This window comes from Lactuca sativa, chromosome 4 (genome assembly GCF_002870075.4).
Source record: "Lactuca sativa cultivar Salinas chromosome 4, Lsat_Salinas_v11, whole genome shotgun sequence".
Taxonomy (NCBI): domain Eukaryota; kingdom Viridiplantae; phylum Streptophyta; class Magnoliopsida; order Asterales; family Asteraceae; genus Lactuca; species Lactuca sativa.
Genome location: NC_056626.2, coordinates 39,733,012 through 39,756,025, shown reverse-complemented (window position 1 = coordinate 39,756,025; position 23,014 = coordinate 39,733,012). Strand labels below are relative to the sequence as shown.

The following is a 23,014-nucleotide window of genomic DNA, read 5'->3' as shown; positions in this document are numbered from 1 at the left end:
GAAAGCTCCAGCTACTAACAAAACTCTTATTGATGAATTTGCCAAGCACTAAAGGGAATATCACAACCCATGGGAGGATATCACCAGAAGGAAATCAAATGGAGATGGAGGTCAAGATAGTATTATGTCTATAATTACAAACCTTGAAACCATGGATAAAAGAATCACAGATATGGGGCAATCAATTCACATGATACAAGTTAGGTGTGACAATTGTAGCGGACCACATCTTACAAAGGATCATGATTTGGATGAAAATGGATACATGAAGGCTTTAGTTTGTTATTCAAGTGGTGATAGGTTTGTTGAATATTGGATAAAGCCAATGAAAGAATGGAAGCCCTATGACGAATACAAGAAATAAAAGGAGGAGAAATTGCAACAACAAAGTCGAGGCTTCTACCATAAAAAACAAGCCCAACCCGATTGGTCTTAAGTCGGGGTTTGCTAGATTCATGGAAGCAAGCGAGAAAAGACATGATACCACAAATGCAGTGCTTAGAGATCCGCAAGCTTCTCTCTGTAATCAACAAGCATGTATTTTAGACATAGAAAAAAAGTCGGCCAATTAGCAAGGCTTTTGCAAGAAAGATTACCGGGAACACTTCCAACCAACACCGAGCCATACCTAAAATCTCATGTCATGGATATATATGCAGAAGAAGGGAATAATTTTGAGCCTCTGGTGATCCTTAAACCAGCCAAGAAGCAACCCAATCAACAGCCGAAAGAAGCAGAAGAAGAAAAAGAAAAGTGAAGTTACCTAGTTTCCACGACATGGAGGCTACATTGCCACGTTGTGGGATGTGAAAGAAAATTCTAAAAAGTTTCTAGTTAAGCCTTATCATCCACCTCTAGAGTACCCATATCGAACCAAACAAGATCTATTAGAGCAGGAGTATAGACGATTTCTAGAACAAGAGAAGGATCTCTCGATTAATACTCCATTCATTGAGTCCATTGCTAAGATGCCTACATATAAGAAATTTTTAACAAATCATAATAATAACTGAAAGGAGTTGGAGAAAGTATCAAATGTGGTTTTAAATGAAAAGTTTTTAGTGGTAGTCATGGAAGGGATACCAACAAAGATGGGAGAGCTGGGACGCCTTACCTTGCCTTGTGAATTTGGAAATTCAACAAAAACAAATGCTCTAGCATATTCGGGAGCTAGCTTCAATTTAATGCCATTTTCATTTTACCAAAAGATCAATTTACCGGAGTTGAAAAATACTAGAATGGCAATACACATGGCGGACCAATTAGGCACTTACCCTCATGGTATTATTGAGGACTTATTCATAAAAATTGGAAAATTTGTTTTATCCAGTTGATTTCGTAGTCCTGGACATGAACGAAGGCGAAGAGGTGCCAATCATCCTTGGAAGACCGCTACTTAATACCTTAAGAGCCTTAGTTGATATTTGTGAGTCCAAACTTACAATACGGGTTGGACATGAAGAAATTACATTTGGAGTAACAGGAGCTAATAAATCCTCGCGAGTGAGCAAAGATGAATTATGTTTCATGAATATGCTAGTTGAGGAATTTTATGAAGAAGTAGAAGAAGAAATAAAGGAATTAGAAGAGCAGGAAGGAGTTAATGGATCTCTAGAAATGGAAATTTTGATGAGGAGGAGTTGAAATTTGGGACAAGCTAAAAAAAGCAAGAAGAGTTGACTCGTATAAAACCATGAGCATTGGTCCAACTAATTTTTGAAGTATTTGCATTTAAAACTTCGCCTCAAAAGCTACATGAGACAAATGAAGATAAAGAGCTCGGAGATGAAAAAGAAGATGTGATGATGAAGGAAATTGATGAAGATAAAAATAAGGACGAGATAAATGAGAAGCCTAAAGGAATAAAGTGTAAGAACGAACAACATGCAAACCCGAAAAAGAAGGAGAATTCGAAAAAGGCGTACAAGAGAAGGGTTGCGGCATACAAACGAAAGAGGCTCAAATTGAAGGGGAATAGGGAGATTCTGCTCCCTACCGACACAGTGTAGAATGGAAGGAGTCCAACTCACGACTCCTACAAAAGATGTGCTTCTAGGAGGCAACCTGTGTTTGGTTTGCATTTTCTTTTCCTTACATTTTAGTTTACTTTTTGCTTTTTGGTTAAGTTGTTTTTAGGATAGTTTGTTCTCTCGTCCTTATTTTCTAATTTTATTCAAGTGTAGGGTGATAAGAGCATAATGATGGTTTTTTAATAAGTTTTTGATATAATTTGATTTTTTGAAAATTAATCAACCTCACAACGTGGACATCCTTTACCCACGACATGGGATTTGAAAAACCTTGATCTGGTATACGTATTTTTCATCACGATGTGACCAACAAACTGTCATGACCTGACGAAATGGGGGGACCAGAAAGAGATAGTTCATAACTAAAACATGTTTATTTTCTATTTTCTAAACTAAATGCACAACATGAACACTCCTTCTTGCCCCCACACTTCGAATTTTCTACAAAATGTCCAATTTCTTCTATTGTCGTGTGTAGTCCACTTGGAGGTATGGTTTTATTATTCTATTACACTTAGTTTTTCTAGGTTTCATTTGTTTTTTTAGAAATAGGTCCGATTTTAGGTTAGAGGTTGTCAAAATTTTCAAATTTAAATGTGAAATCGAAAATGCATGTTTGATAAATGTTTTTTTAGAAAGGTGTTTAGACAAAACCCCTTTGCATATTTTGGAAGGAATTTTGTCAAAACAGACTCCGTTTAGCAGAACTAATCCTAGACTGTCGTCACGACTGGGATGGTTGCACAACATGGATTTTGCTATTACACCTGTCATAGACTAGGCAAGGTTGAGAAATATTGGGATTATGGATCGGTTGGATCAACATTTGAACAAACTATATGTCGGGGAAGGATTTTCATTTTCGTGTAACGGGTAGAGAAACTTGTTTGCTATTTAAGAACCTGTTTATCAGGAATTTTCTGTTGAGTTCTTTTCCACCATCAACTTTCAAGAGAACACGGAGGACCCACACTTTGGACAAGCACTCACATTCCAACTTGGTAGGGAATATCGGGAGTGTAGCTTGGTGGAATTTGCATGGAGGATGGGGTTATATGAGAGAAATGAAGTTATGTCTCCTTGATTTGTTATGTTCTTGCAAGCTTATTCTCGGGATTTTTCAGCGGGAATCCAAGATCTCGTGTTATGGAAAAGAATTATGAATATGTTGTATGATTCAAAGTCTTCTAAAGAAATCTATATTCGTTCTCCCATTCACCATTTTATCCATCACCTTATCACCTTTATCATTAACTACAAAAGGCATAGAGACAAGGTTCCAACCCATAATCTTTTCTATTTATGGAGAATCATCACTCCCGGGGTTTTCTGTAACATTCATTACATGTTGGCCCGGTTTTTAGGAGAAAATTTTGTTAGTTCAAGAGAAGGTAGCCTATTACTGGAGGACATTTCATGACCCGAATTGCGAGATGATATGGAATTTTGACCCTGCACATGGTTTATTCTCTAACTCTTATTCCAAGGAATAATCTCACAATACTTAATTTAGAAACAACAAGAATCATAGTTAATCTTGAATTTGGGTATACTACTTTGGCTAATGACCCGGAAATTATAATTAGAGGTGATGAAGAGCGAAGACCATGAAGGCGTCAAAATGTATGTCAAAGGGGTGTAGAACAAGGTTAACCACCAACCAATGTACCCATGGGTGTCGGGCCTTCTCAAGGTGATATGATGGCGGCTTATTTGGATAGGATGCATTTTAACATGAATTGGATTGGTGAAACTATGGAAAATATGGTGCAACACTTTAACATTACACAGCCACCACCTTTAGGAAACCAATATCCTTATTGTCCATCTTGGAGCAAAATGTAGGTGACACATGGTGGAGTTGGAATGAGTGGAGCACACGACAAGGAGGATGACGAGTGAATGACTATCCTTTTTAAAAAGGGTTTAGAAAGAGTCTAATGCAGAATAGAAGTGAAGTGAAGAAATATCATAAGCTGCATTTTTGGCAGCAGCTGTTTTTGAAGACTATCAGTTCACATGATGTGGGGGACATATTTCCACATCGTGGAGATTCACCAGATCACGATACTGACTTTCTCAAACTCGATGCCACTATGTGTCACCTACTTTCCCATGTCGTATCTAATGCACATTGCATTATTACGCAATCTTTTGCACCGCCTTTTTGAAGTCAAAATTCATCATCTTATTTGTTTGGAAAATTAAGAAGTAGAGGTCTAGTTTCTAGCTACAATTTGAGATATCAAAGCTTACCCACCACAATCGTTGAAGCTTACGAGTATTTTCCAAGGCGATTCCGTTCCTTTTAAGTGTGGGTATGGGGAACCAAACTAGGATATCAAGCATTAATTGATTTTTGGTATTATTACTAGAAAATGGCTAGATTTAAATTTTTTTCCAGCATATATACTTGAAAAATGGTCTAACTGATTAAAAATCTAGAACATTTTATAAAAATTGGAACTAATTTGCTATGTGTTATGTGGGATAATTTGAGAGTTCTACGATTTAGTTATGCTTTTGTGTTATAATGTATTTGTGGCTTCCCAGTCCTAGTGAAATCATGAGAAGAAAACGACACCTTGTGTAGTTTGAGGGACATAATATGTTTCAGAATAGATATATGTTTAGATCCCAATAAAATTCTACCAGTCGACGATTTATCTCCTGTGTCCCGAGTTAAAATAAAGCGGTTTAGGTTTCCAAGTATTATATGTTTAATTTCTGTATTTTGAGTCTTGTTATACATGATAAATAATTAACAATTCAAGAGTGGGACCAATTTTTGGCCTTTGAGACTCGGTGAGTATTCCCCTCGTGGATATTTATATCTATCCACCTATTTGTAAAATCTTAGATGGATGGAAAGAAAATCGCTACATGAGTTTCATCTAATGTCATGGGTTCCATTAGTGACCTAAAAAATTCTGAGTATTCCAATGAATCTCTAAGAAAGCTACAAATTTATTATTAGTGAAATAAAGTTAAAGTCACTTGTTTTCTTATTTATGTGAAAGTTAAAGTTATGAGAAAAGTGGAAAAGCTAAAAATTTAGGAAAAATAAAAAAAAAAGTGAAAAAAGAGAAAAGAGTTCTACAAAAATATGAAGTTGAAATAAAGTATAGTTATATTTTTAGGAAAATTATATTGTATATTATTTTTCTTTTTAAATCGTGTCGCTTGGAAACGTGGCAATAACTTTTGAAACGAAGGGGGTAATAAAAAAGGTGTGAATCGAAGGAATGTGAAAATGAATGTTCTTCAAAATTAGAGGGGAAACATTTATGAGGAAAGTGGGTATTTAGGATTTTGGAAGTACTTGGGTAATATTAGACACAAATATATGCATTGAAGTAAAACATAGTTGGTGAATTTTACTTAGGTTATTCTATGTGATATTGGTAAATGAAGTTTTAATATTACAATAAGTTTTGTTTGAGGATAAGAAAAAGGCAAGTGTGAGGTATTTTGATGTTGCGATACTTATACATAGATTTATGCATTATTTTCAATACAATTGAGCTATATTTTGAATATAAAGATATTTGCTACTTATAAATTATGAATTCTATATTGTAGCCAAAAGGACATTCTCAAGGAGAAAGGACTGAAACCAAAGAAGCTAGAAACTTGGAGGTTGGCGCATGCTAATAAAGGAAAAGATGAGATGAAAACGAGCATATAGAGAATCCCACATTATGGTTGCTTATATGCTACGACGAGGCCACGTGTCCAGCATAGAGGCTTCTACAGATTAGCATGGAAGCCTTGGCGTATACAGGATTAAGAAGAAAACAAGCTTGCGACTGATACTTAGACTAGTGATGGTATTGATGATGTTAAAAGTTTTGTTGCTTTTAAAAATAAGAGTCAAAATTGAAAGAAGGTAATATGGAATGGGAATTCTTCTACCTGAATCATTCATAAGGAGAAAAAAGATAAGGTTTCCTCATATATTGCAACTATTGATTTATTAGTTCATCGAGGCGGTGCTTTTAAAGAAGATTTGACGTTGAGAAACGAGTCGGTAAAACAACTAACTGAGTTACATATCTGAGATGCAAAAGATTTAACGAAAAAATCTAAAGTTAAATGGGTTGTAGAATAGGATGAAAACACTAGCTTTTTTCATGGTATTCTAAATAAAAATGCAGATATTTGGCAATTAAAGGTATTATGAAAGATGGTAGTTGGATTAAAGAACCAAGTTTAATCAAATTAGAATTTTATAATCATTTTAGGCTTCGGATTACTCCTTCTGAGGGTTCTCGGTTTTGGTGTGGTGTTGATTTTCCTAATCATTTGTCTTCCATGCAAGCTAATAGTATGGAAGTTCATTTCACTCAGGAGGAGATTAAACATGTGGTTCGAGACTGTGGTAGGGATCATGCTCTAGTCCAGTTGGTTTTTCTTTTGCCCTTTTTAAGGCTTTCTGGCCTCTAATTAATATATATGTTGTTCGTTTTGTTGAATATTTTTTTGTATCATCTCATTTTCCTAATGGGTGTAATTCCTCATTTCTAGCTTTGAATCCCAAAATCAATTCCCCAAAGTTTTTTTTTTCCGATTTCAGACCGATTAGCTTGATTGGGTGCTAATATAAAATTGTTCGAAAGTTGTTGGCAAACCAACTTAGTTCGGTTATAGGATGTTTTATCTTCTCTATGCAATCAGCTTTCATTAAAGGTAGGAATATTATGGAGGATTCAATGGTTCTTAGTGACGTGATGGAGTGGTATAGAATATGGAAGAACAGTCTTTTAGTGTTTAAAGTGGACTTCTAGATGGCATATGATTCTTTGAGATAGGATTTTCTTGATTTGGTTATGGTTGAGATGGGTTTCAGGTGTAAATGGATGAGGTGGATAGAGGGATGTCTTATGAACGTTCATTCCTCCATTTTGGTCAATGGAACTCCGACATATGAGTTCGATATTTGTAGAGGTCTTCTTCAAGGTGAACCTATGTCTCCTTTTTGTTCTTCATTGTTATGGAAGGCTTACATGTTGTTATTCAGAAGGTGTTATGTATTCATTTGTATATGGGATCTCATATTGGTCATAATGTCTTTATGACATCTCATCTGATGTATGCAAATGACATGATATTTGTAGGGGAATGGTCTTTTCGCAATGCTTGTAACTTGATTAGCATTATGTGTTGCTTCTTTCTTTCTTCAAGTCTCAAAATTAATGTCCTGGAAAAGTAAGATGTTGGGTATTGGTGTTTCTCGGGGGGGGGGGGGGGGGGTATGGAAGAGATTTTAGGTTGTTGGGATACAACTTTCCCTTTGACATATCTTGGTGTTCTTGTAGGATGTAGTATGACCAATTGTAGCATTTCGAATAGATTAATATTCAGGAAGTAAAACATACAAAGTGAAACACAAGAATAAAACAATTGAAGATGGTAGTTAGATCTCATAAATAACTCTCTATTATTTAATCACCAAAAACAATTACAATTTTATTTGTTAAATATTTTCAAAACCTATCAACTAACTTCTAAAGCTTAATATCATCTCTTAATCCAATGCTCATAGCATTTTTGAAGTGTTTGGTCTTGCTTAACCCCTTTGTGAGAGGATCGACAAGATGATCCTATGATGATACACGATTCACCACGAGCATGCCCTATTCAACTTGATGTCGGATATAATTGAATTTTCTTTCGATGTGCCTTGATCTCCCATGATCTTTTGGTTCTTTTGTCAAAGAAATCGCACCTTCGTTATCAGAGAAAATCTCTATGGCTTCTTGGATTGATGGAACAACCCCATTGTATAGACCCGAACTTTTCCATTTTGTCACCAAGGTAAGTTCTGTTATGTCTTTCCGTTAATTTACATTTTATGTTGGGCTAAAGTTAACTTCTAGGGGAAAATGTGCAAGAAAATGATGCTTGATCATATAAAGGGGTCAGGGATCATTTTCTCACAATCTAAGGAGCTAAAATGAAAGTTAACTCATATTTAATCATCAGTAAACCATAAATCTGGGAATAATTCCATATTACAGCCATCAAAACCAAAATTGTAGCATCCATGCCCCTTTTAAGTCAGTTCTAGGCGTGGTTTCCCTGCTTGAAGTGATTGTGAAGATCTAGTGTAGGAGTGAAGAGTTTTTGGTGCTAGTTTGAAGGGAGATCACCAAAAGAAGTCCAAGTCCTCTTCTTTCATCATCTCTCCTAGAAATATACCATATTTCGAAGAGGTATATATCGCTTTCTTGCCATCCATATCTATTTTCAATTCCTTGTATTAATCCTTGATGTATTTGGTGATCTTTGTCAAAAGTTTGAAATCTTGACAGATTCACTAACCTTTCTTGTGGGGGCTATAGAGGCCATTATGCTATGAATTGGAGAAAATCACCACAATTTTTTTTGAGGAAAGTGAGTCTAATCAATAGAAAGTCGATAACATCCTATTTGGACTTGAATATTTTTTTTATGATCAAAACGCTAAACATGGGTTTGGCTGTAAAACTTCAAAATATGAAACCTAGACTTCTTTTTTTTGTTTTGATTGCTTGTTTCTAATTGGGATTTTGTGAACCCTCTTAGGGCTCCTAACGGTCTCTTGGTGAGTGTCTTCTTCAAATCATTTCTTACCATAACTTGGATTTGAGGTGAGTAAATTATTATGGCTTACTAAGTACATGATTTGAATGCTTGTATGTTTTGCTACAAATTCATAACCTTGGCTTGTGTGTGAGATGTTGTAATATGAATTTTTTATAATGTTTGGCTTCTAAAAATATGTCATATGGCAATAAATAATAATCTAGGAGAAGTGTGATATTCCAGATATAATAAAATGATGAATTTATGCATCAAATGAGTAGCAGGCTAATGCTACTGGTGAGGACTTGAGAATGTGGTTGAAATGTGATATTATGCATGTTAAAGTTTTGTTTTCACATGATAATATAAAACTAGGGAATGCATGCTACTAGGTATATTGTTGAAATGAATATTACCCCCCCCCCCCCCCCCCACACACACACACACACTTATATGTGAGTTCATGTGGTAAATTTGTAAACATGCCTCGTTGTAATAATTGATAAGTTTTGTTATGTTTATGCTATTTGGTGAATTTTGCTATGTAAAATGCTTAATTGTTATATTACTAAAGTATAATTCTATAAATGATGTGGTAAAAATGTTTAATGTATAACTCATAGGCGAGACTCATTAATTGTAACAATTGATAAAATAAGTCAAAGATTTGTCGCCCAACCACCGTGAACATTTCTATAAATTGGACTCATTGTACAATACATCAATACTGATTAAGCAAGCTAAGAAGTATTATATTTCATTGCTCAAAAATTTATCTATTTTGAACTTAAGATTTAAGATTTTCATCCGAGTTCATCTAAAAAAAACAAAAAGTTATTTTATTCTAATGAGGAACCAGTTTCGTAAAAATCATAGAATCACAATGAAATGAGCATGAAACCTCAATTTATTAATGTTAACATAATTTATATTATTGGAAATTCATTCCGAGTATAAATTAGCAATCCAATCCAGCAGATATGCAATTTCTAATGATAGAAATAACCCTGTATTTCTAAATGTGTGTGCAACTATATATATATATATATATATATATATATATATATATATATATATATATATATATATATATATGAAACATAATTTATAATCAATTATAAGTGTTTTAGTATAGTTTTTATAAAATATACAACATATTTGACTTGGACATCAAAAAAATCACAATATATATGTTAAATAACAAAAGCACTAAATTATTTACATGTATAGGTGTATGTACCCGAGACGAATTTAAGTCAGTTCTAGGTGTTGTTTCCCTGCTTGAAGTGATTGTGAAGATCTAGTGTAGGAGTGAAGAGTTTTTGGTGCTAGTTTGAAGGGAGATCACCAAAAGAAGTCCAAGTCCTCTTCTTTCATCATCTCTCCTAGAAATATATCATATTTCGAAGAGGTATATATCGCTTTCTTGCCATCCATATCTATTTTCAATTCCTTGTGTTAATCATTGATGTATTTGGTGATCTTTGTCAAAAGTTTGAAATCTTGATAGATTCACTAACCTTTCTTTCGGGGGCTATAGAGGCCATTATGCTCTGAATTGGAGAAAATCACCACAAAAACAAAATTGTGGGCAAGTGAGTCTAATGATTAGAAAGTCTGATAACATCCTCTTTGGAGTTAAATATTTTTTTATGATCAAAACACTAAACTTGGGTTTGGCTGTAAAACTTCAAAATATGAAACTTAGACTTCTTTTTTTTGTTTTGATTGCTTATTTCTAATTGGGATTTTGTGCACTCCTTTAGGGCTCCTAATGGTCTCTTGGTGAGTGTTTTCCTAAATTTATTTCTTACCATAACTTGGATTTGAGGTGAGTAAATTCTTGTGGCTTACTAAGTACATGATTTGAATGCTTGTATGTTTTGCTACAAATTCATAACCTTGGCTTGTGTTTGAGATGTTGTAATATGAATTTTGTATAATGTTTGGCTTCTGAAAATATGTCATATGGCAGTAAATAATAATTTAGGAGAAGTGTGATATTCCAGATATAATAAAATGATGAATTTATGCATCAAATGAGTGGTAGGATAATGCTACTGGTGAGGACTTGAGAATGTGGTTGAAATGTGATATTATGCATGTTAAAGTTTTGTTTTCACAAGATAATATAAAACTAAGGAATGCATACTACTAGGTATATTGTTGAAATGAATATTAACCCCCCCCCCCCCCCCCACACACACACACACTTATATGTGAGTTCATGTGGTAAATTTGTAAACATGCCTCGCTGTAATAATTGATGCGTTTTGTTATGTTTATGCTATTTGGTGACTTTTGCTATGTAAAATGCTTAATGGTGATATTATTAAAGTATAATTCTATAAATGATGTGGTAAAAATGTTTAATGTATAACTCATAGGTGAGACTTATTAATTGTAACAATTGGTAAAATACGTCAACGATTTGTCGGCCAACCACCGTGAACATTTCTATAAATTGGACTCATTGTACAGTACATCAATATTGATTAAGAAACCTAAGAAGTATTATATTTCATTGCTCAAAAATTTATTTATTTTGAACTTAAGATTTAAGATTATCAACCGAGTTCATTTAAAAAAAAAACAAAAGGTTAATTTATTCTAATGAGGATCCAGTATCATAAAAATCATAGAATCACAATGAAATGAGCATGAAACCTCAATTTATTAATGTTAACATAATTTCTATTATTGGAAATTCATTCCGAGTATAAATTAGAAATCCAATCCGGCATATATGCAATTTCTAATGTTAGAAATAACCCTGTATTTCTAAATGTGTGTGGAACTATATATATATATATATATATATATGTGTGTGTGTGTGTGTGTGTATGAAACATAATTTATAATCAATTATAAGTGTTTTAGTATAGTTATTATAAAATATACAACATATTTGACTTGGACATCAAAAAATCACAATATATATGTTAAATAACAAAAACACTAAGTTATTTACATGTATAGGTGTATGTGCCCAAGACAACTTTAAGTCGGTTCTAGGTGTGGTTTCCCTGCTTAAAGTGATTGTGAAGATCTAGTGTAGGAGTGAAGAGTTTTTGGTGCTAGTTTGAAGGGAGATCACCAAATGAAGTCCAATTCCTCTTCTTTCATCATCTCTCCTAGAAATATACCATATTTCAAAGAGGTATATATCGCTTTCTTTCCATCCATATCTATTTTCAATTCCTTGTCTTAATCCTTGATGTATTTGGTGATCTTTGTCAAAAGTTTGAAATCTTGTCAGATTCACTAACCTTTCTTGCGGGGGCTATATAGGCCATTATGCTCTGAATTGGAGAAAATCACCACAAAAACAAAATTGAGGGCAAGTGATTCTAATCATTAGAAAGTCTGATAACATCTTATTTGGAGTTGAATATTTTTTTGATGTGAATAAATCTCTAGATCGTTTAGATCTTTCACAAGTATATTGATAAAGAACAAACAATTCAATCACACTACGATTAATAACACAATATAGAATCAATAAGAAGCTTATGATTCAAATATAGTCACGCCTCACTAGAGCTCGATAAAGAACTTCCACTCTAGAGGCGAGCTAGGGTTTACAATACTTTGATAAGAAAATAATAAAAGTGTTTCCGACTAAGGATTCATGCATGCACCTTAAATACCAAAACCCTAGGATAAAAATAATCACGGTTGGACAGGCCCAGACCGGATACCAAAACTGGGCTAAGAACCGAGCCCATGACGCAACACTATACAACCCAACAATCTCCCCCTTTGCGTCAAATGAGGCGAGAGATTATTTATGTTGAGTAGCCTTCACTATCTTCACAACTTTGAATATACCATCGCAGCATGTCAGTAAACAACTTCTTGTCAGCTACAGAATTCTGATTACACCTATGAATGATCTCCAAAATATGCTCCAAGCAAGCAGTTAAGAACAGGTGCTTATCACAAAGAGCAAAAAGACATTTGTGATTTTCACCCCTAAGATAACATCACTGTATGAAATTGGGGATCGATTTTACCCTTGACCATAACATTCACATTGCCAGTCTTCCCAATTGGTTTGATCGTCGGTCTCTTGTAAATGGAAGATGCGATTTCTTGATCCATTTTCGCTACTTCATGAATGTAGCAAACAAGCATTCGCTTGATATGGTCTATAATCGGCTGATACTCCTGAGGATTGGACACAAGAATGTTGTTGGGGAGTATCCAGTCGTGAGGGTTAAGGTGATGCGTTTTGGTCAAAAGAACATCCTATGTGCTCATACAAACCCTAATGCTTGGATCTAGGTTTCTCTATTGTACATGCAATTCATCCAAGACTATAAACCCTAGATCTAGCAAATGATAATCAATATAACATACAATTAGGGTTTAGATCATACCTTGATTGTTATGTAGCAATAACAATCTCAAATCCTCCTTGTATTGACTTTAGAAAGCTTAGAGTCACAAATGTCACTCCTCTAATGGTTCACAAACACCAAGAGCAAGAGGATGAAGAGGAGAAGAGAAGGAGGTTGCCCAAAATGTGTGGAAACCCTAAAGAACAAGCTCACCACGTTTTTGGAGCATAAGGGTTCTATATATAGTGAGGCTATTAGGGTTATCTAACAAGGAAACCCTAATTTGGATGCTTAAGCCCTAAGCAACCCATGGACTCCTTTCCTTAAAGGCCTTGGACGATTTCTAATGGGTTTCCCCATAGAATTCGTCCAACCTTATAATATAAGGCAATCCATGGCCCAATTGCAATTATCTTATAATTACAATTCCAGTCCCTTAAGTTTAATTAATCTCTTTTAGTCACAAACTTAATTCTTATTAATTCTTGACTAATATTAATTAAACAATATGATTTCTCCTTTAATATATTATTCTCATAATATATTAATAAATCATAGTTAATCCTTTATCTCCATAATTCATCCTATCAAGTTGCTTTGGTGAAGGCAACCCAAAAGGACCATGCACCATCAGGTCAAGTACATATCAAAATAGTTATGGACTTAGACACTAATCCAACAGTCTCCCACTTGGATAAGTCTAATAACTATTCTGCATATGACTTCAGATCCTGATCTGCAATCGTAGCTTTCCAAAGCTGCTGTCAATTCTGATCCTATCAGATACGCGTGTCCTTTAGATAAGGGATCATATATTCCTCCATTCTAGATATCGTATGAGACATGATTTCTAATCATTCTCTCTGTACTATTTCTCGACTTCCGATTTATGACGACTGACTAATTGAACAAATCAAATTAGCCCTAGCTTGGCCGAGCATTTATGTTTGTCATCACTAAATCATCGAGGGGACCAAAGATATCGCTTTTATCCTACTTTGGATAAAAGGAACGGATAAACTTTGATTCAATGCTCGCTTGCACTCACTCACCGAATCACACACAACAATATGTTTTATGACACCAAGTTACTGGTGCGTTTACATATTATCAATGTGCAACCGATTTGCAAGACACAACTCACACATCTCGGTTTCAAGAATATAAGATGTGATCGTCTCACCAATCACTTGTGATACAATTCATGGAGTGATCCAAGTGAGCGTGGGTTTAATCCAATGCTCAAACCATATTCATAAGCACTTATGAACATTGCAGCAAACATTTGCTTATGTCTAATACTCTTTAGACAATCCACACACCAATTCACGACAGTCTTTATTCGTACCTACTTCCAACATAAGAACGACTGTGGCCCGTTCGAATAATTTGACTGTTCTCAACCAATTAAATTATTCAGGAAGTCAAAACATGCAAAGTGGAACACAAGGATAATACTAATCCCATATGGCCTCAAACCTTTGAGTATAAATAAAACACCTTTTATTTATCACCATATCGATTACTCATTATTTGTTGTTTCGGGTAATCAACTTCTTACTTGAATTATTACAACACTTGTCCCATGTTCTTAGCATGCACACAATGTTTACCTATGGTTCTTACTTTGTGAAATAGATCAAATGAACACATTTCCAATCATACTCATTTCACAACTCCCAATCCTTTTCACAAGTGAAAGAACATCAAATTCTTGCCACTTATGGAATATGCTAGATTCTAACATTTTATGCAGTGATCCTTTCGTAATGTCATAGCACAAAAGTCACAATGACTATTGCCAATGATATTACAAAGTCCTCCATCGGAGATTGTTACAATACAATTCCTTAGATATGATGTCTCTCACTCAAAGTACATTCCTTTGAAAATCCTTTTGCATAAAAATTTCTAATCTAGACATAGATTTTCAATATTCAATTCCCAATATGGACACGTTTCCATATTTTCCATATGACAACTCATTCTTAATAGAATCTATAATAATGTCGATATGGTCCATCCAATACTATACTTCCAACTACTCACAAGCGACCAATCCTCGACGAACTTTGGATTGTCCTTTGATAGTTGTTTAATTATCTTAGTCAAAACTGATTCTTGTCCTTTATCCCTCTAAATGCACTAGACATTTGGAAAATTTTAGAATGGTCAAATATTATAGCATTTGCAATCGATCCTATACCCGAAGCGTATGGGACACGATGCATAATGTCTTACATAAAGATTTGATACTTTGTCAACCTTCTGTCGTAATATTTTATGTGCTACGTTCTCAAAATTCGAACTATGAAGAGGAATGCCATAATCATAATCGAAATTTGAGAACACACTATGTTTCCTTGACTAAATTATTAACATACCACAACCTAAGCCTTTAGATTTGAAATGAAGCATAATATTCTCTCCCTTAATTATAGCAAAACAACTATTCAACCTTTACAACTTTGCAAAGTATGACTTTTGTTTTTCTATAATTAATATTGCTAACTTGCAATACTTTCCATAATAATCATGCAATCATAACATTTATGCTCCCACTATCATGATAATTATTATAAAAATAACACCTATGCTTCCACTAGCTTTGACATGTATTTAGAAACCAGCTTAACTTCCAGAAAAAACAATACTTATTGAATTTCTTAAGTTCATGTTTCTAATACCTCATGCTTTGATAATCCTTTATCAAAGCTTATACACCTGTGCCTTAGTTCATATGTGTGTCTAAACAATTCAGACTAATTGCCAAATCTCACAATTCGAATAATGGAAAGGGATACCGTAACCATAATCGAATTCGAGAATCCAATTTTTCAGTCACTATCTTTTTAAAATCTCTCTTAGTGAAAGCATTTCCTCACAGTCATTTCATGAAGGAAGGAATCTTATGACACTTAGATCTTAATGGTGTATGTGTTCCTATCCATGTGAATTTGTCAAAACCAAAGTTTATGACAAATTCAAACTCATTTGGACCGAACTTTCTTAATCTTGATTTCTTGCCTTATGGTAGCACAGCTGCCCACCATGTCTTCCAAGTAGTTAAGCAGCTCACCTTTTCCTGTACTTTTCATTGATCAAGGTCCTTGTCTTTTATGCATTCAAATGAGAACTCATAGAACTCACATGCATAATTAACTCAATTGGAATGGCATAGAAACAAAATAGTGTCAACACGATAGGTTGTAAACCTCAACTCGTGCGCTAGTGATGATCGATAAGGTATATTTTGATTTGTTCTTGAAACCTTTCAAGACCATTAAGACTCCCACTGACTCCTTGACATATAGGATTGTCTTGTCAATAAACATTTCTTGACAAACAAATATTCAAGAGTTAGTGTAGTTTTTATCAAAACACTTCATAAATTGGTCCTAGCTGGTCTTTGTCTTATCCAAGACATCACAACTTTCCACATTTGATGAATGTTATAAACCTTCTTAATACTTTTTACTCAATGTCACAATCTTAGCTCTAAGACTTGTTTTGGAACGAAGTATGATTGACTTCTTGATTTAACCATTTCTTCAATTCTTGATTCCTCTTCTTAGACATACAATTGTACTAAGTCTCACTTAGAGGATCAATTGAGATATGGTTCTTAATCATTAAGACCTATCATAAAGCATAAAAGGTACTCTACCTTCTTCTTAGAATGGAGAAACTTTTATCTTTCTGCCTACTTGATTCTTCTTATTCGTTCTGCTATTGATTTAAACCTTTTCAATCAATTCAGAATTACACTTAATCTTATAAGTATAATCATATTTACTAAACCTTTAGTAAATCATGACGAATATCTTTGTTACTCTTATGGTGGACTTGATCAACACGCAACTTTGTGTACTCGATCTCCTAGTCCTTCACTTGACACTTTGTCAATGAATTAGTCTAATTTCCAAATATGAAATTTCTCATTCATCGTGCAACCAAGTTGCATGATTCCAAGTTTCTGTCCAATTGAAACTTGGGTGATGAGAAACTCTCCCTATTTGGTAAATTCTCGACATTTCCACAAATAATATAATTAAGAATCAAATCCATTACTGTTAATGATAGAAACATTCAAACATCAATTTTTCATGTACACCATTGCAACGATAAATAAATAATATAAAATCAAAATTTATTTTACTGCGGAAAAATTTGTCCTTACAATGTAATTCATTGAAAACTATGTTAATACATCTTTCTTAGAAATCTAATTCTAACTCTAGGTAGCAGCTCGAGAATCTAATCTTCAAGTAATGCGACCAAAATCCATTCCTTCTCAGTTAGATTCTGCTCACTTCTTTCCTTTAAGCTTCCTCTCTTTTCTTTGATCCTACAAAACATCAATTGTAATCTTATCACATTATGTATTAAGAATCTAGAATAGGAGCTTAAAAGAGTTAGTCAATGGATTTTACCTAAAGCAGAGCCATACGTTCTGACTCTCCCATCTCTTAGTTCTCTGAGGTAAATAGGGCAGCTTCGTCTCCAATGCCCCTTCTCTTGGCAATAAAAGCAAATTGACTCTTTTGGAACAGAACATGGAACTACTTCAGACATTGCCTTTCTCTTATGATCAAACTTTTCGATCATAGCATGTATTTCGTTGCCATTGTCTATATCCATAGAGGTCTTGAAGGCAAATTCACCAATTAACTTTGCTTTTCTATTGCGCCAAACCATTGCTGATTCAGCAGCAATAAGCATATAGGTGGGATCTATAAGGGTCACGTCGCAGTTCATCATGTAGTACTCTCTTACAAACTCACTATATGAGTTAGGAAGTGATTGAAGAACCCAATCAACAGCCATCTCCTCAAAGACAAAGGATCCCAACATTCTTAACCTATCAATGTGTGACTTCATCCCTAGGACGTGTGCACACACTGACTTTCCTTCTTTATGTTTACTTGCCAAAAGGGCTTGAGTGAGTTTGAACTTTTCAAGCCTTCGAACTTGTGGGTTAGGGAGAATAATTGGAGGAGGTGGAGGAAGTGAAGCATGATCTCTTGTTCCTCAATCGAATCGTGGAATATCATCTTCATGTGGAAAGCTTGTTCCACAGGATTTGGGAAGACCATAGTTGTCGAACTTTGACATCTACAAAACGGGAGAAAACGAATTCAAGTTAGTTGATTAATTGAGTCCTTAGTAAATCACCCAAATGAGATATTAAGGCTAGGACCCAACACTATACGCTACAACCTAGAAAAGGGATGTCGTAATCTAGTTGCAGAATATTTGAAGGTAAGTGAATGACGATTCACTAATTTCCACCATGAAAAAAACGAAAAAGAAATTTAAGTTTTAAATCTATGAAAACTCCTAGATCCTTTGAGATTCATTGAACATTTCAACGACATGTTTAAATCTCGATATGCCCCTCTAGTTTGTGACTGGGATGCCGAGGATCACAAAGCGGGTGTGAATAACGATGCAAACTTACATGGTGCCCCCAAATGTTACAGTCACCTATTCGATGTGCCGGTAAACCACACACGCTCCACCGAACTATGACAAACATTGAGTCACCCTTAGCTACCTTTGCTTAGAACCATTTAGTGTGCCGGTAAACCACACACGCTCCACTAACGTCTTCGCAAGGGCACAAAGTGTAATTTCATGGAATTGCATCAATTCACTTTTGTCTAAAGTAACTAAGATTGGGAATTTGTAAAACATTTAGTTACCTTTTGTACTTCATTATACTTCTAATGGAAAGTTCTGTCCTATCCTACCCGTTCGGCTAACGACCCTCCACTAGTCAAGAGGGCGGTGGGTAAGAGTGGATACCCATTCAATCGCCATTTTATAGGCAATTTCCTTAAACACCTCTTATAGATCAACTTCGTGAATGAGGCCTACTAATGGTAAGACTGACTTTTACTCGTACATATATATAATGTTAGACTTTTAATGTTATATATAGTATAGGGTGTATTTTACACTTTTAAAATACTAGGTGGTAAAATTTAACAATTATACTTTTAATTCAATTAAATTGTGAACCAAAACTTTTATGGATTTATTAAACCTCTTTTAATTATACACCTTAATTAATTAATAAAACCATAAGGGTGTGATTTGAACTTTTCAAAACAATACTAGGGTTTTAGAATTTAACATTCCTAAATTAAACCTTTTAATCAACTTTTAAATACCAAAACTTGAGGGCAAGTTTTGAAACATTTCAAAACATTAGGGTTTCAACTATTTAAATTTCAAAACTAAACTTTTGAGTTCAAATTTAAACTATAAAACCTAAAGGGGAAAATTGAAACTTTTCATAACACAAGGATCAAATAACAAATAATATAAATTAAACAATTAATTTCATCATTATCTATATTTGACCTAATTTCAATTTCTTGCAAAATAAGTTACCCAATTAATACAAATAATCCAATCTTTATCATATAAGGAAGTTATTATCTAATCAATTGGTAATTATCTTGTGTTTTGGCAAGGATATTCTTTAAGAAACAATAAAATTCGTATTTTATAGGTTTGAAACGAATATGGTAATTATCCTTAAGCAAAACAGCAACAAAATCCGAAATTTCCTCTGTCTGACGCTCCGACTCGCCGAGTCACACTTTGGAACTCGCCGAGTAGGGCTGACTCGCCGAGTCAGGTCGAACAGTAAGCCAGAATTCAATTTCCAGCTACATAATGCATCAATACAATAGAAACCAATCAAGGCTCTGATACCACTGATGGGTTTTGGTCAAAAGAACATCCTATGTGCTCATACAAACCCTAATGCCTGTATCTAGGTTTCTCTATTGTACATGCAATTCATCCAAGACTATAAACCCTAGATCTAGCATATGATAATTAATATAACATACAATTAGGGTTTAGATCATACCTTGATTGTTATGTAGCAATAACAATCTCAAATCCTCCTTGTATTGACTTTAGAAAGCTTAGAGTCACAAATGTCACTCCTCTAATGGTTCACAAACACCAAGAGCAAGAGGATGAAGAGGAGAAGAGAAGGAGGTTGCCCAAAACGTGTGGAAACCCTAGAGAACAAGTTCACCACATTTTTGGAGCATAAGGGTTCTATATATAGTGAAGCTATTAGGGTTATCTAACAAGGAAACCCTAATTTGGATGCTTAAGCCCTAAGCAACCCATGGACTCCTTTCCTTAAAGGCCTTGGACGATTTCTAATGGGTTTCCCCATAGAATTCGTCCAACCTTATAATATAAGGCAATCCATGGCCCAATTGCAATTATCTTATAATTACAATTCCAGTCCCTTAAGTTTAATTAATCTCTTTTAGTCACAAACTTAATTCTTATTAATTCTTGACTAATATTAATTAAACAATATGATTTCTCCTTTAATATATTATTCTCATAATATATTAATAAATCATATTTAATCCTTTCTCTCCATAATTCATCCTATCAAGTTGCTTTGGTGAAGGCAACCCAAAAGGACCATGCACCATCAGGTCAAGTACATATCAAAATAGTTATGGACTTAGACACTAATCCAACAGTCTCCCACTTGGATAAGTCTAATAACTATTCTGTGTATGACTTCAGATCCTGATCTGCAATCGTAGCTTTCCAAAGCTGTTGTCAATTCTGATCCTATCAGATACGCGTGTCCTTTAGATAAGGGATCATATATTCCTTCATTCTAGATATCGTATGAGACATGATTTTTAATCATTCTCTCTGTACTATTTTTCGACTTCCGATTTATGACGACTGACTAATTGAACAAATCAAATTAGCCCTAGCTTGGCCGAGCATTTATGTTTGTCATCACTAAATCATCGAGGGGACCAAAGATATCGCTTTTATCCTACTTTGGATAAAAGGAACGGATAAACTTTGATTCAATGCTCGCTTGCACTCACTCACCGAATCACACACAACAATATGTTTTATGACACCAAGTTACTGGTGCGTTTACATATTATCAATGTGCAACCGATTTGCAAGACACAACTCACACATCTCGGTTTCAAGAATATAAGATGTGATCGTCTCACCAATCACTCGTGGCTGAGCGAATTCCAGATAAAACTCCAACAGATCCCGATCCACCTCCGGGTCCGGAGAGGGAATGACAGCAGTTGAGTTGAAGCAATGAAAGATAAATGCATTTCGAGTGATTGGCAAATCAAATTGAGCGTCCTTCGATTTTTCATGGCCGAACGGCATGACAGGTTCGAGCCAATGAGTACTCGGTTCATCTATAGCTTCTCTCTGGAGTGAATCAATGATCCATTATGGAAAGATGGATTTCTTTTTCTCCAAGAGCTCTTTTTCTCTTAGCTTTTTCTCGAGCTCAGCTGTTTCCTTTGCAATCTTTTCTGTAAGCGCCTTGTCAGAGAGTTTTGTTTTCTAAAAAGGCTTAGAGGGATTTTCACCCAAGATATCTTCAAAATCATCATCATCTTCATCATCTTCTCCAATCTTCTTTTTCTTCTTATCCCATTCGCTGCCCGAAGCTACATTATCCTTGGGTGCAACTGTTGATTTGGGTTCGGGAGGAGGTTGAGTATTAGCCTTTTCCTTTTCCTTTTCTTTTTCTCCCCCTTGTTTCGGCTGGACAGAAGTCACCGAAACACCCTCTATCCGACTAAGGATATCCAACGCAGGTCTGAGTTTTTCAGCTAAATGGCGTCTGATGGATATAGTCAGAATAGAGTCATGAGCGTCAAGAAGATGTAACAGAATGGAATGAACGTCACCCACGGAGCTTCTAATTACTTCTCTTTCAGACTTTAAATCATTAAGCTCAGTTGTGGCATAACGAAGCTTAAGATTTTGAATTTTGAGCTGAGAAGTACATTTGTCAAGCTCATCCATAATTCGATTTTCAACAGCCAGTTCGGCTTCCAGCTGAGTCAAACGATCATTGACATTAGCATGAAGATTTTCATTGGCTGCTTCAATAGCCTTTTGAGCGACTTCAAGATGAGTCCTTTCTGTTTCAAGACAACGCTGGAGATTATCAACCGAAGCATTCACTGTCTGAGAGTTCTTATGAGCAGCAACTTGCAAAGAATCGAGGAATATCTGAGCCTCATAAATTAGTTTTTCGACTTTTGCGGTCGCATCTTTGCATTCTTTCGTGGAAGCCTCAACAGCCAGCGAGGCCTTCTGACATTGAGATGTAGAGGCATCGATAGCCTTTGCTGTGGTAGAGAGAGAGAGAGAGGCATCATGCTCTTGAACAACCAAAGAGAACAAGGCTTTGAGAGCAGCTTCGGAGTAAGCACCATTAGAGGAGGAAGAAAGTAGTTGATCAAGCTTATCAGTAATAGATTTGAGGTGGCGCTTGGTAACTGGAGCATCGTTATCATCATCACTTTGGACACGGTAGGGACTGAAATAAGTGGAATCGAACTCCAACGCCTCACCTCCAAGAATAGTGTTGGTTTCAGTGGATTGGGTATGAGATGGTGGAGTGGTGGTAACTGGAGGTTCGGTAGTGACTGGGGGTTCGGCTGCTGAAGAAGGAACCCCTGTATCAGATACGTTGGTTCGAACTCCAGTAGTGGTGGTAGTAGTAGCCTCAGTAAAGATGGGTGTAGAAATGGGAATGGTAGAGGATGGTAGAGATGTAGTGATAGGAAAAATAGGAGGGATGGAGACAGGTATAGAAGCAGGTGGAGGAGAAGGTGCTTGGGACCGAACAGGTACCTCAGGTGTAGGCGAGCGAGGTGGTGTATCACCACGAACCGAACCTTCATCCTCTGAGCTTTCGTTGTCAGGTTCACTGGGAGGAATTGTTGGTTGATTAGGCGGCACATATTCTGAGTCAGAATCACTTGAGGATTGAAGAATTAGCCGGAGAGCAGGTTTCATGGCTTTCTTCAGCTTAGGTTGAGCCGGTGCTGCCTTTTCTGACTTTCACGTCCTAGGGGTTTGAACTTTTGAGACTTGGCCTCCCTTATCCTCCTTTTTCAGTTCTGTCTTTTTGCCTCTTTTGGCAGGTTTGTCTGCGTCTTCAACTGATTTCACCATGTCGACAGTGAGTTCCCTTGGACCAGAGGAGGGAAGCTTCTTGTATTACTGAATAATCTT

The 23,014-nt window shown here is 35.3% G+C and overlaps 1 protein-coding gene across 1 annotated transcript; it reads right to left on the bottom strand.

Moving 5' to 3' along the window:
- Positions 1-21,208: 21,208 nt before the first annotated feature.
- Positions 21,209-22,795, bottom strand: LOC128133409 (uncharacterized). Its single transcript, XM_052770832.1, has 2 exons — positions 21,437-22,795; positions 21,209-21,325 (listed from the first exon to the last, which is right to left on the bottom strand). Exons 1-2 carry the CDS (start codon positions 22,793-22,795, stop codon positions 21,209-21,211), a joined length of 1,476 nt encoding a protein of 491 aa, XP_052626792.1.
- Between the last annotated feature and the right edge of the window lie 219 nt (positions 22,796-23,014).